Source organism: Leishmania donovani, chromosome 2, assembly GCF_000227135.1.
Source record: "Leishmania donovani BPK282A1 complete genome, chromosome 2".
Lineage (NCBI taxonomy): Eukaryota > Euglenozoa > Kinetoplastea > Trypanosomatida > Trypanosomatidae > Leishmania > Leishmania donovani.
Window position 1 is genome coordinate 113,171 of NC_018229.1, and position 14,182 is coordinate 127,352.

Consider the following 14,182-nt stretch of genomic DNA (forward strand, 5'->3'; position numbering starts at 1 on the left):
CACCTGCCCCCCCCCCCACACACACCAAGAGTCCGCCACCACCACCCCGAGAGCCTGCCACCACACACGCACGGCCTGGTGGCCCGCGTCATGACAAACAGAGGGATGGGGGAGGTGCGTCGGTGCATATACAAAATCGACTCCGTGGATGCGAAGTGCAAGAGCGGGTGCGGAGCACGGTGCTTGGCAGGAGAGGGCCCGCGCATCTCGGAGCAGCGTGGCTCAGAAAAAAAAATCATCGGAAGCGCCGATGCACCTCCGCGTGTCACGCCGAATCGGGTGCGCATGATGGACCAGCACAGGTACCCGACGCTGGCCAGTGAAAGCACATTACGGTCGAGTGTAAGGTCGCTGATGCGCGCCCATGTGCTCGTCGCGCGTGCACAGTGATCAGGATTGTCGTTCGGACTGTCGTTGCAAGTGGAGACGGCACCACCGCGTGCGTCACGGCGAGCGTAGCGCGTCACGGAGGGTTGTCAGTTGCATGCCAGCGAACAGCTCCCACTCCTTCATAGTTCTACGTAAGGGATAGAGCGGCGGCGAGCTCTCCGGCGGCGTAGATGAGTGGTTCCTCGCAGCCGTGGCGCCAAACAGCGTACCCGCATCGCGGTGGGCCATCACCAAAGCCCAGAACTTGTCCTGCGTGAACGTGCGCGCATCGTTCAGCTCCGACGGCACGCCAGCGGCCGCCTCGTCGACTGTGCATGGTCCATCATCTCTCGCGGAAGATGACGTCGGCGCTGTCGCAGGCGGGGAGCTGGACAGCTCCTCCTCGCCGGTGCCTACGGCCACCGGCTCCGTCAGCCCAAAGATGTTCCACCCTCGCGTCCAGAGCGCTTGCGTCATGTACACATCCTCGAGGTCGCTGTCCATAAACTGCAGAGAGGGATCAAGTTCGACGGCCTCGGGCACACGTGCGTGCGCAGCCGTCGCTGCCTGCCCTTGGCGATGGAGGCGGCGCTCTGCGAGCTGCTCCGAGAGGCTGCGCGCTCCAGTACGCAGCTGGTGCTCCGTATCGAACTCGAAGAAGGCCTCCGCAGGGCCGAACAGGAGATCGGACGACGCAACAGCCTGGAGCACGTACGGCGTCGGTTCAACGGGGGTCGACGCCGCGTCCTTCGGTGACCGCGGCGAGTTCAGCTGCGGCTCTTCGGTGCCATCAGCGGTTTGCGCGGCAAGCAACGAAGCAGTCGCCACCCCGTGAACCTTGCCCACGTTCGCCGGGGACGTAAACCAGGCATCCTCTTCTCGTAGCGAGCGCGGATCGGTCGCGTGCCATTCTTGGTGGGCGCTGTCACCACTGCCCAACGTGCCTCCGCCGGCACCCGTGAGCCACGTCCCCTCCATCGGCTCCAGGTAGCGCATGTCCGCCAAGCACACGCTCGAGCGCGGCACCACCTCCGCCTCCACAAAGCCCCTCTTTGTGCTGCACTTCGCTGCCGCCGCCGCCCCGGCGGCGGCAGACGCCTTCGTGCCCGGGGTCGCCTTCAGCACTGTCGCTGCCATGGTGGCGTGTACGAGGCGGTTCAGCTGCTGCCGCACGGCTCTCCTGTGCCTCTTCAGCCAACAGTACTCGAAGGAGCGCTTCAGCAGTGCCTTGTCGGCAGCCGAGTAGTACGGTGCCTCGGACGTCGCCTCCCCACAGAGTCGCTCGGCAGCAGCGCCTGAGTCGCTGGAGGGCACCCACTTAATCATCGGCTCTGATTGCGGCATGTGAGCGACCGGCTGCTCCGGCATCGGCGGCCGCTTCTCGGCCAGGAACAGCAGCTCGTATACCTCAGAGGCTGTGAGGCTGGCAGACAGGACAGCCTGTGGCGTGCTGTTCGTCGTAGGGCTCTTGCCACCGCGCAGACTCACGACGCGTTGCTCACGCGGGGACGCTGCCGCGGCAGCGGCACCTTCAGAGCGCCTCACAGGGTCCACCTGGACAGTATTCAAGTCCGCCTGCATCAGAGTCGGCAGCCCGTTGCCGAGAACGCCACTCACGGCATCGCTGGTGAACAGCAGACGCAGTGCAGAGGGCGCGGTCGCTGGTGGCGGTGAATCCGGAGAAGCGGCGAGCTGGCGCCCATCTGCCAGAGTTTCTACCATTGTGGGCCACAGCCAGCTCGGCGTCACCAGCCACAGCACAAGCTCCGCTTCCTTCCGCGCCGCGATCAGCCACGACGACACTTCCGCCGGTAGCGCGGCCAAAAGGCGCCTGCCCATCTTGTCGGGAGGTGGCGCGGTGGTGACGACGTCCATGTCGTCGCCTGTCGCGTCCTCGCCGTTGCGCTGTCGCGACGCTGTCGCCAACGACAGCCGCAGGAACGGTTCCGTGTCCCACATCTTTGCGACGGAGGCCGCGAGCGCCGTCCATGCCACGCGTGGTGTCGGACGGCTACTCAGTACAGCACGATCCCGGGTTGGGGTGCGCAGGTACAGCAGGCGAAGTGTCAGGTCCCAGTTCGGGAGAGCCAGAGAGCCGGTGCGCAGGAAGAACACGTACGACTCGCCCCGATAGAGCTGCAGCGTGGCGTAGTGCCCCACGTACGGAAAGGCAAAGTACCTCTCCAGTGCCGCCGCGGCGCCATCGCCATGCAGCAGATCCGCATGAGCCGCGGACGCGGCGTCGAGCTGTGTCAGGGGCACCACCACGCGGCGGCGGCGCAGGTTGTCCTTCCAGCGAAATCCGTAGCTGGCGTCGTCCCAGCCACTGGCAAAGTCGGGGGGCTCGCAGGTGATTCGGCTGTAGCGTCGCGTGTGCGGAAGGCCGGCTCGGTCTTCTGCGCGAAGGGGAAAGGTCACGTCGGAAGGCTTTGAGAAATCAAGCTCCGCCGCCGAGGAGACACCGCTCACGGTAACCACATCAATCGTCCCGACCGTCACCGCGACGCCGCGGTGGGCTTGGCGGAAAAGCGACTCCACCGTCATGGCGCAACGCACGGCTGTAAGCCGCAACTCATGGAAGCCGTCGTCCCTTCCCTCCAGCGGCGAGTTCGAGGCGGGCTTCTGGGCCTGCGACGAAGTCGGCACGGCCGACGCTCGACGACGGATTGTGCCCACCATTTCAGCCGTGATATCGGTGAGCGTGAAAGGAACGGCAACGAAGATGCTGCCCTCCTGCCCGTAGCCGCGACGTGCCGCGTGAGAGACGTCGTAGAACGTACGCGAGCGTTGGATGTACGTCGCGTAGCCGTCATCGTTCATCGCCTTCTCCGTTTCGGCAGCCATGCGGTGGAGGCTGCGGCTTCCCTGCATGTTATAATAAGATGAGATGACGCGCAGTGGCGTGAGCTCCACCTCGGCCTGCGTGGGGACCAGGTACCGCTCCACGTACGTCTCCTGCTCCGCCGTGATCGCCTCAGGCTCATCCAAAACCCAGTTGACGGAGAGGTGACCACCTGCCTGATCGCCGTCGCCGTACAGCCCATGCAGCAGCTCCACCCCGGGAAGCTGCAGACCAGCGACTCTGGTTCCCGCACCTCTCTGTGAGTTCTCGCCACTGTCCGTGAGGCCTGCTGCTGCAGCGATGCCCGCCAGAAGTGCGTCATGCGTGTGATTCACCCGCACGCCACGGTGCTCGGCGTAGATGCGCAGCAGCCGGACCAACTCCTCCAAGCTTTCCGTGTACGGAGCTGCCTCTCGATCGCCGCCCAACGGCGGAGCGTCGCCGTCAGCGCCGGCGCCAGGCACCAGCGACACAGTAGGGTTGCCTGGCGTTGAAGGGTGCTGCGTCGCCTTGCCGCCGACCTTCGCGCCTTCGCCTCCGTCGCGCATAGTCCTCCACACGACCACCCCGGAGAGCAGGACAAGGGCGCCGACAGAGAGGACTAGACAGAGAAGCGTGCGGTGGGCTGAGCGAGCGGTGCGAGACCGCCGACTCGGCAGCAGTCTCGGCCGCATTGCGCCGGTCCTGCGGATGGGGATTCTGGGGACAGGGTGCCCGATGGCTATGCTCACTGGCTGGACGGCTCTCCGCGTCGGCGCGTGCGAGTGCTCGACTGTGCGTCAGCCGGAGGAGCGCAGTGAGGGGGTTCTGAGCGCGCCCGCGCGCTCGCACGTACGCGCGCCAGCGAGATGAAAACAGAAAATAAAAGGAAGATCAAGTTTACACGGTGCTCCGTCCAAACCTGCGGAGTCCGCCACGCACACACAATGCACGCGAGAAAGAAAGGCGGATGGAGTGTGTGGGGAAGCGCAGGAGGGGAGGCTGATGCAAGCGTGTGTCCAGTCACGTGCGTGACGTGTGCGTAACAGCAGCAGTGTGGGTGTGGGTGTGGGTGCTGGTGGCGTGCCATCACCGCCTCTGAGAAGGAAGGTTGCAAGAGAACAACAAGATTGAAAGACGCCACGGCGAAACGTAGCAGCGAAGCCGAGAGAGGAGCGAAGGCTGTGCGAGAGCGGAGACGCATGCGCGCGCATCGGCATGCAAAGTCCCGTCACCGCGGCCATCGCGTGTTGGACGCAGTGGTGCAGAGGCGCACAACAGGAGAGGGAAGAGAAGAGGGCAAAGACGATGATGGTAAGCCGTGCATTCAATCGCCCGCTCACGCACGGCCCACGTCCGCGAGCATCGGCCATCGCCGCCACTACCGCGTCGGCTCCTTCGTGTATATATTTCGTTGTCTTTGGATCAGCGCAACCGTGCGCGCGTCAGTTCGCGAGACTGTGGAAGAGGAGGGGAGGAGGTCAGGATGGAGTGCGACACACACGCACACACACCGTCGGCTACTGCCTTGCACGCACGTCATCGAAACCTTTACGCGCACAGGTGCGCCGCAGCAACAAACGCGCTTATTCATGACGGCGCTTACACCCGCAACCGCGATTTTCCCTCCCCGTCCTGATCTGCATGTCGTCTCGACCTTTTCCGGCGCATGCCTGCGGGTGCGCAGCAGGGGGGGGGGCGGGCGCATCCGCAGGCGCAAGGCGAGCAGCAGCCATACACACACACACACCAGCAACAAAAAAAAACGGAAAAAGAAGAGGCAGCGAGCAAGGGTGTCGCCCATGAGGAGCAGCGACACGCGGGTGTGTGTCTGGTCTGGCCTGCTTCGCCCTCCTTTGCGTGAAAGGCGAGCACCAGCGAAACAACGGTGCCACGTCCCGCCACGCCAACGAGATCTGGTTGCGTGTGCGTGTGTGTATGTGTGTGTGTGCTTCCCCACCAACGGACAGCCTTCCTCTTCCAGGAAAGCGCAGCAGGCACACACGCAGAAAAAAAAACGCGCGGCGCGGCGGAGACGCGCTCAGCGGCATCCATGTCGCACAAACCACACCGGCCATCAAGATAGAGCAAAGAACGAGAAAAGCGCGCGCGAGAGAGAAAAAGGAGGATGTCAAATCACCTCAACGAGATCGGAGCGCACACGCACACACACACTCGCGCACGTCAGCAGCAAGCGCCACCGCGACCGCCCTGCGCATTGGAGCTGGCACCGTCCGCCTCGCCAGCGCCCCCGGTGCCGTTCGAGGCCACCTGCATCGCGGATGGAGTGATCAAGAATGGTGACCGGACTACGCCACCAAATTGGCCAGCGCTGATGCCGGGCGCTGCTGCGCCACTGCCACTCGCACCCGCTGCGCCAACGCCGCCAGCAGACGACGGCGTCGCCCCATTAACACCGGCACCGCCACCCGTGGAAGCCGGTGCCGGCAGCGCGGCAGCGACCTGCCGAAACATGTGCTTGATGTTTGTGCCGTGCTTGGCGCTCACCTCCATGAAGAGCACGTTGCACTCGAACGCCTTCTTCATTGCCTCCTCGGCGCTCACCTCACGCCGCTCCGAGGCTTGATCGACCTTGTTGCCGACGAGCATGATGACGACATCATCGCCGCTCTCTGAGCGCACCTCGTCAATCCACTTGAAGGCGCTGAAGAACGTGGGACGGGAAGTGATGTCGTAAACCACCACGGTCGCGGCACTGTTGCGGATGTAGCTGGGGATCAGCGAGTGGAAGCGCTCCTGCCCCGCCGTGTCCCACAAGTGCAGCCGGACGTCGCGATCATCTTCCAGGTGAACTGTTTTGGAGAAGAAGTCGATGCCGATCGTTGGCTGATACTGTTGGTCAAAAGTGTCGTACATGAAGCGGGTGATAATGCTCGTCTTGCCAACGGATTGGTCGCCAAGAAGGACCAGCTTGTGCTTCTGCATGGATGACGAGGAAGCCGACACACCAGTGGCCTTGTTCGGTGCGCCGGTGCCGGCTGAGTTCATGCTGCTCGCTGTATTTTGCTGCTATCGGGTAGATGATGTCGTGGGTGCGTTGGCGTGCGCGCGCCGTTGGGCGACGAGCCGGGTAATAGGCGCTGCGCGTGCGCGCGTCGTCTCCTTCGGCCGTGTTTCGTTTTCTGTGGTTCTCCCTGCCAACGGTGAAGGGCGCACTCCGTCGCACACGAACACACACACACACACGCTTCGATGCGGATGCTGGCGCCCGCTGCAGCGACGGATTCACGGCAGAGACGATGACGCGCAACACGAGGCGGACAGCAACGAGAGAAAGCGCGAAGGAAGACGGTGAACGGTTGTTCGGTGTTTACATGCGTCGATGTGGCGCCGTGCGCGGACCAACTTCGTTTCTCGACGGTGCCGTGCCAGCGATAAGCCGGGTCCTACTTCCTTTTCTTTACTGAGGGAAGTACGCGAGAGAAAGAGAAAGGGAGAGAGAGAGAGACACTCCCGTGTGCGTATGTGCGCGCTCGGTGGCGTGCGTGATGGCAGATGTTGCGCAAGCTTGCAGGCAGCGAAGTCGATTTGAAAACGAAAAGAGGTTGAGAGCATCGCAGAGGGCGGTGGACGGGAGTAGAGAGGTGCGACGAGACGTCGCAGTCCTATGTAGCTGTGATGCTGCCATCAAGCCCACGTCTCATACGCGATGAGGCGCACCCAGTGCCTCCGATGGCGTACTCGGGCTTGTTCACACTGCGCACGCGCACAACGCCGTCACGCGTGCCTATTCCTTCTCCTCCCAAGCGCACACGCCCGCATGCACGCACGCGCACGCACGCCTAGAAGCACTACTTTGTTTCGTCATATTCTTTTTTTTTGGGGGGTTAGGGGGGCTTTACGTTGATTTTGGTGCCAAACCACGTCAGCGCTCAGAAACCCGCCCGACGACACCATCGTCGGGTAATGCGTGCGCGCCATGCATGCAGGCATCGAGAGCGGTGGGAGGGAGAGCCCGCTACGACGGCGGCAGAGAGAGGCAGCACCGAGAACCTTAAATGCCTGCGCAGCAGGAGACTCGCGCCGCGCATCACCACGTCCCCATGTGCGTGTGCGTGTGTGTGTGTACTTTTTGGTTTTTCGCTTCTTGCCCGTTAGCTCTTTCTTAGTCCAGCACCACCACCATCACCCTTCCCTGTCGATCTGTGCAAGCTCACTGCCTCTCGGCTTCTCTTGCATTGCCAAAAAAAAAAACACAGACCACACACATCACGGCCATCACCGCCACCACCCTCCCTCTTCCCCACAGCAGCTCAAGCTATTCGGTGCGTCTTTCAGATGGCACAATCTGCGCGTGTGCGAAGATGATGAGGGAGGAGGTGCCGACGGTCGGGAGGGCTCGGTGTGCACGCACGACAAAAAAAAGAAAGGCAAGCACGCATGTGCACACGTAGCACAAGGCATGCCGCGCCATAGAGAGAGAGTTACAGACAGAGACAGAGGGAGACCGCCTACAGCCCTCCGCTTACTGAAGCCCTCCCCCCGCCCGCTCCTCCCTCTTGTGTGGCCTACAGTGACTGCCGCTTGCCCATGTCCTCCCGCTGCCACCGCTCCACGTTTTGGCGAAAGTCAACAACGAATTCGTCGAACTCGTGCCGCCGCGCGTCCTTCTTCATCATCACGCTCTCGTACAAGTGCGTCTTGCACGCGAACACTTCGAGTACGAGTCCGAGGGAAAAGCCTACGAGAAAGATGCCAAACATGCGGGCCGGGAACGGCAGTTGGGTGCGGTACGAGCGGAAGAATCGGCTCGACACTGTGCCGTCGCGCAAGAACGGGTCCCGCGTCTTCGACGCGTTTCGGTACACTCGCTCTATGGCACTGCGAGATGACAAGCCCGAGGCAGCAGCAGCAGCAGCAGCACAACCAGCCGAGGTTGCACCGTCGGTGCCGGCGCTGCTCGCAGCCGCCGAAGACAACCTTGAAGAGAGCCGGAGCGCGTGCTTCAGCGCTCTGCGGCCATCGCGCATTCCACTCATGGATGCTGCGAGACACAGCCGCATCTCAGCACCTTAGCCACTAGCCACGCCACCTATATAAAGGCGCTCCCGCTGCGCCTCGAATGCACAGCTCGGCTGAGGCCGATGAGCGAGACAAGGAGGAGTGCGGAACTGAAGCCCAATCTCGCTAGCACTTGCTGTAAAGCGTGTGTGGCGTGCTCGCAAGAGACGCCGCTACCTTGAAGTCGCCTTGCTTGCACAGATACGTGGAGAGACTGGATGTGTGTCAGCGGTTGCACAGCTGGCTGGGCGTGAGTAAGAGCCTCCTCACGAACCCAAAGGCAGGCGCAGAGAGGCAGTGCAGCTTCGCGCACCGGCCAGACGCGAAGGATCTCTGCGCCGCTACAACCGAGCGTGCGCAGATGTATGCTTGGTGGTGGGTGGTGGTGATGTCAGCGACCACCACAGCATCAACGCCGAAGCACCGACGGCAACCGAGAGGAGAACAACCGTGGTGTAGCAACGGGAAGAAGCGATGGGCCGAACGGAAGCGGGCGTCGCGCATGGTGAGGCAAGTAGAAGGATACCAAGAGACAGGGACAGAGGAGGAGGCGCAGGAGGGGTGAGAATAGGGCGGACGACAAGCAGAAAGCGGTGATCTCTTTTCGTCGCGGCGGTGGAAGCAGTTCTTCTCCTGGCGTCCTCGACGCCAGCCATCAAGACCGTGCGTGTGTGTGTGTGTGTATGTGTGTGTGTAACAGTCTTGCTCGCAGACAGTGGTGTGCCCCAACGCGCACGTAGGGCAGCGTCACACGTGGCAGCGGCGGAGCCGCGGCCACCCACGAAGAGCACGCAGCTTAGACACCGTGGTTGAGCTCAAGAGAAACGTGGCGCGAAAGAGGCGCGTTCAGCGACGAGCGTACCTCATGAGAGGAAGGGGCAAAAGAAAAGAAGGCGTCCGCGACGTGCACATGAAGCTGGGCCCATCCGAGCCACCACCACCACCGCCGCCGCCGCCCCCCTCCTCCTCCTCCTCCTCCCTCTCACGCCCGCCCTCACTGTCGCCGCCTCAGGACGGGCGCGACCATGCATGAACGTGTTCGGCACACGTGTGTCCACACCGCGCTCACGCGAGTGCTGCCAACCGACTCGCGTTTATTTTTGATCGGTTTTACAGCGCAACACAAGACGCCGTACAGGCAGATAGGGGGAAGGGGGCGATGTCACGCGCCCCGGAGAAGAGCGGGACGTGCAGCACGTGAGTACGTACAGCAGCTCGTCGAGAGTGGTAAGGGATGAAGGGCAGGGGGGAGGCGAGCAAGAGGTCACAGCTGGCACGAAAAAAAAAGGAGCGTCCGACACCCTTCACACGCGCCATCACCACCACCCCTCCTTCCCTCCACCATCCCTCAGGTTGTAGTCGAGGCGCAGGCTGCACCGCGGCTACGAAGGCTGCCTCACCGTTCGCATCCTCCTCTTCTCCGCTGGCAAGGCCTGCCCTGACCCTCTCTGTGGGCACTCCTCGCCCCATCCCGCTCCGTGTTGCCAGTCCACCCCTCGTAGAGAGAGGTTTGGGTTGGGTTGTAGTAAGCTGAGAGGTAGTCGCCCCCACACCACCCACCCACACATCCCACGCCCCCTCGCTCAGCTCGCCCATGCGTTGCGGTCGCTGTGGGATGGGCGCGCGCCTGGGGTGCTTGCGAAGCCACACATCGCTCCGCCCTCTGGGTGGGGGCGCCAAGCCGTGGGAACGCTCACACACGCCGCCACGCAGAACCGCCAGGGGACTGCTTGCTGTACCGGCCTTTGTTTTCCTTCGTGGGATGTCCTCGCGCGTTCCTTTAATGGCGCTTGCCTTTCCTCCCTCTACCTTGCCTTCCAGTGTTGCCACTGCTGTGGCTGCTGGCCTGAGCGGAGGCGAGCTGCGTCTGATGCCGGTGCGACGCCGAGCCACCAGCGCCTGCCTGCCCCGTCGCAGTAGCGGCAGCAGCAGCAGCGCCGGGACTGCGGTCCTTGTGCCCTGAAGCAGCTGAGACGGAAGACGCGGCGGCCGCGTTTGCTGCTTGCTGCTCTCCAGCGCTCGCAGTCGCGGTGGACGGCACAGGGCTGCCTACCGATGCCCTGGTGCACTCCGTGACGAACTCGTTCACGAGGCTCTCCACCATCTTGATCTGGCCTTGATGCTCCACCCGCGTCGTCATTGTCACTCGGCCATCGGTGGCCTTGAGCACGAACGTCTTGCGGCTCTGGTAGGGGCGCAACCGCAGCATCAGCCGTGTTCGCTTCACCCCGCCTGGCTGCTGATGCATGCTGCGAGTAGCCTGCACAAAATCCTTGAGTTCCAGGCGCATGGTGGACGTCCGGCTGCGGTGGCTGTGGTGGTGGTGGTGATCACAGCGACGTCTGAAGGGGGAGAGAGAGGCACGTTAAGATGGTGGCAGCAGGATAGCAAAGTCCCACGAGAACCAGATCAACTGTGTTGGTGAGTTCGTGAGCGTGCGCTTGGGCGTGTGGGTGGGTGGATGTCTGGCAAGAGTGATGCACAGAGTGTACCGGCAGCGACGAACAGAAAGTTGTCGCAGCCGTGCACCTGTGTGTGTCGGTGCGAGCGAGTTTGAGGGCGGGAGAAAGCACGATGGAAGACCACGTCCAACAAGAGAACCACTTCAGCTGAAGGATCGGTGAGCAACCACGTTGTGACTGCGAGAACCCCGCCGCGCAGAAGACGCGCACATGCACATGCGTGCGTGGGTGTTGGAGCGTGTAGCGGTGAGCGGGCGCATAGATGCAGGCGCAGAAAGGGAGATGGAGGAGAGGAGCGGGTGGCAGGGGCAGAGCACGTTGAGGTGTTGAGTAGGCGCGCGCTGCTGGCCAGCGAGCATCTGGGTATGTCTGAAAGCAAAATAGAGGCGCCTTTGCGGGGAGAGGGAGGGCGCGCGCGGATCCGGCGCCGGCATGGACGGTGTGTGCGATGATGCGCCCTGGCCCACACGCACGGCGGCACCGCTGAAGATGCTGAGCTGTGCAGCATACGCTGGTTAGCGAGTCAAACTCACACAGAGAAGAGATGGAGAGACGGAGAGGGAGGGGGGGCGCGCTGTCACCACGGCAACTGTACTGAACGTCTACATGCGCACAGGCGCACCACCCTTCGATGCATCGCCTGGATCGTCTTCCGCCGCGAAAATGCACGGCCCCCCTGCACGCCCCCTCCTCATCCATCCACGCCCTTGTGCTATGCCGAATGGACACGGCTCACAATGGGGTACACACCAGCGTGTACGGCCTGCGACACCGCCTGCTCCACCACATCACTGCCAAACAAGCCGGCATACAGCCCGTCTGCGCTGAACCTCTGCAACGACGATGAGGGCATTGCACCTGCGGAGGGCACCCGTGCAGGCGGCAGTGGCTTCTTCGCCGTCAACACACTCGCGGGGACATACTTGAGAGACTCTCGCACATATTTGTGACGCAGCACACGACGCAGCGTCGGCCGCGCCGCCGCGTCCACCGTCAGCAACGAGCTCACGAGTTCCTTGAACTGTCGCGAGTAGCGTGACGCAGCCTCGTTTTGGAGATCTTGGAGGGGTGTGCAGCGGCCGCGGCACACAAGCGAACGGAGCTCCGCCGCTGAGGCGGCCGTGAAGGGCAGCTGTCGCGCGATGAGTTGGTAGAAAACAACGCCGAGGGACCAAACATCGGCGGCCGCACCGTAGGCCCGCTCCTCGAACAGCTCCGGTGCCATGTAGTACGGCGACCCGCACGCCTCCTTCGCCGTATCGCCGACGCGGTCGAGCTGCGTGGAGATGCCAAAGTCGCCGAGGCGGACCGTGATGCCGTCCTCCAGTAAAAAGATATTGTGCGGCTTCACGTCTCGGTGCAAGATGCCATACTCGGTGTGAAGCGACTGCAGCGCCACCGCGACCTGAATAAAGAGTGACGCAACGCACGGCTCGGTAAGTATGTCAGGCCCGGCCGCCGTGGATGCGGTGGTGATGGCCAAGGGGATGGATGGTGGTGAGGATGGCGCCCCGTTCGTGGTGGCGCTGTCTGAGCGGCGACCGTCCATCACCGCCGCAAGGTCACCACCAGCGCAGTACTCCATCATGATGAACGACATCGGGTAGGTGGGCGGTCGCGTGTCAAATAGGGCATCGACGTACTGCACCAGGTTCGGGTGCCCCAGCACGGTGCGAAGCACCTTCAGCTCGTTCTGCACAGCCAGCACCTCCTCGGCTGGGTTCAGCATGGTCTGCATGTTGATATCCTTCACCACGACCGCGTGCGTTGGTTCGACCCCGCCGGAGGCCGCGTCCTTCATGGAGTACAGGGTGGCGCAGCCGTAGCTGCCTTTGCCGAGGATGCGAACGCGATGCAGCGCACCCCAGGAGCGCCCGCTGTCCCCTGTGAAGTGCAGGACAGCAGCGGAGGGCTGGTCAGCGTAAAGCGCCGCCGACGGTGCTGCCTGCACGTCGCCAGCGCCCCCCGGGTGGCCCAACGCTGCAGTCGATGACGGCTTTTGCTGTTGCCGGAGAGAGCCATCCCACACCGGCGAACCCTCCGATGACCAGCCGCCACTCAAGCGGGGCGCCACATCAGCCCCTGGGCACACAGCAAGAAAAGCCGGCGCTCCGTTCTCTGAGTCGACACCCGTGCTTTCTGACGCCGCCGTTGCATGCGAGGCGCCCGCCCGGACCATTCCAACATCCTCCCGCAGGAAGATGGGCACGTCCTCGTCGGCGCCGGTGGAGGGCGGCGCAGCGCTGCCCGCTTGCGCGCCGGAGACGTCGTCGCCGAACGTCATCCAATCGAAGCGCTCCTCCATGTTGAGGTGCGTCAGCGGAAGAAAAGAGACACACGCACGCAGACACACACTGCTGCTGCTGCTGCTGCTAGCCGGGGGCACGCGGAGAGCCGCGAATAATGGTGGAGAGGCAATTCGCTCGAGATGGCGGCAATGCTGATGGCGAGCGCACGTCTGCTGCTCTACTCCCTTGGCTTGCTTTTTTTTTCCTTTCCGTCTGGGTTCTGTGTCGTCTCCCTCGACAGAGGGGTCAGCCAAGCGACGGTGCGCGCTGGCTACGGTCCACGTTTCGAAGCGTTCCAATGCTCTTCAGCAGCCTGCTGGGTGCTGTAAGGGCTGCGTAAAGAGGAGGCTGCCACAGCGATCTTCCTGTGTGCGTGTGTTTGTATGGGCGTGTCAGGTGCGGTGAGAAAGGGAAAGGGGGGGGGGTCACGGGCAAGAAGCGATGAGACGAGTTCGGCATTTATGGAGAGCGCGACAGAATGAAGTCCGTCCTGCTTGATGTCCTCATGTGCAGCTCACGCCATCGGATCGGCCCCCCTCCCCCGAAACTCCTGTGAGTGCGGCAGTGGCGTCCGTTTTGGTGGCACGAGCACAAGATGTTGCGGCGGTGAACAGTGCGCGCCTGCACGCCGTGCACCCTCCCTACCTCAGCACACGCCGAAGCTCGGCGAACGCCCCCGCAGCGCGAGAGAGAGAGGAGGGCAACGGAGGGAGGAGACCAGGAAAGGGCACGAGGGCCGCAACGCATGTGTCGCCAAACGAACACAGATTGCACACGACGCATAATAGCAATCACAACAGAACAACAGACGGCATGGATGGTCAGCAGCGCAGCATTTTATGGTGCCATGCGTCCGACATGTCCACGGTCCTGCCACTCACAGAATAAGCCAGCAGCACACACACACACGCGTGCACACCACCTCAGCTCAGCTGACGGCCGTTGAGGTGCAGCGACATCCTGGCCGACCAGGACATGCCGTCCAGCCGTCGAGCCGGGTCGATATGTCGCATAGACTCGTTCTTCCGCGTCCATTCCTTCGGGCACCTGCGGCGCCACACGCACTTGGATGGACTCCATGTCTTGATCCAACGCGGGACCCGTTCAAGGTGCTGCCCGAGGGAGGAAGCGATGGTGTCCGTCGTGCAGCTATTAGAGGAGGGCAGACTAGGTGCATGCCGGATGAGCCTCAGGCCAGGGCCCGCTGAGACCCTGCACAT

General features: G+C 63.0%; 5 protein-coding genes across 5 annotated transcripts; all 5 read right to left on the reverse strand.

The window, feature by feature from the left end:
• Positions 1-444: 444 nt before the first annotated feature.
• LDBPK_020220 (hypothetical protein, conserved) lies at positions 445-3,885 on the reverse strand (the record flags this gene model as incomplete). Its single annotated transcript, XM_003857870.1, has 1 exon — positions 445-3,885. One exon carries the CDS (start codon positions 3,883-3,885, stop codon positions 445-447), a length of 3,441 nt encoding a protein of 1,146 aa, XP_003857918.1.
• Positions 3,886-5,374: 1,489 nt separating this feature from the next.
• LDBPK_020230 (small GTP binding protein rab6-like protein) lies at positions 5,375-6,199 on the reverse strand (the record flags this gene model as incomplete). The annotated part of the gene is made up of 1 exon (XM_003857871.1): positions 5,375-6,199. The coding sequence occupies one exon, from the start codon at positions 6,197-6,199 to the stop codon at positions 5,375-5,377; it is 825 nt and encodes a 274-aa protein (XP_003857919.1).
• A 1,520-nt stretch (positions 6,200-7,719) lies between these two features.
• LDBPK_020240 (hypothetical protein, conserved) lies at positions 7,720-7,914 on the reverse strand (the record flags this gene model as incomplete). Its single annotated transcript, XM_003857872.1, has 1 exon — positions 7,720-7,914. The coding sequence occupies one exon, from the start codon at positions 7,912-7,914 to the stop codon at positions 7,720-7,722; it is 195 nt and encodes a 64-aa protein (XP_003857920.1).
• A 2,078-nt stretch (positions 7,915-9,992) lies between these two features.
• LDBPK_020250 (hypothetical protein, conserved) lies at positions 9,993-10,502 on the reverse strand (the record flags this gene model as incomplete). The annotated part of the gene is made up of 1 exon (XM_003857873.1): positions 9,993-10,502. The coding sequence occupies one exon, from the start codon at positions 10,500-10,502 to the stop codon at positions 9,993-9,995; it is 510 nt and encodes a 169-aa protein (XP_003857921.1).
• Positions 10,503-11,386: 884 nt separating this feature from the next.
• On the reverse strand, positions 11,387-12,979 carry LDBPK_020260 (protein kinase, putative; the record flags this gene model as incomplete). The annotated part of the gene is made up of 1 exon (XM_003857874.1): positions 11,387-12,979. The coding sequence occupies one exon, from the start codon at positions 12,977-12,979 to the stop codon at positions 11,387-11,389; it is 1,593 nt and encodes a 530-aa protein (XP_003857922.1).
• Positions 12,980-14,182: the final 1,203 nt, after the last annotated feature.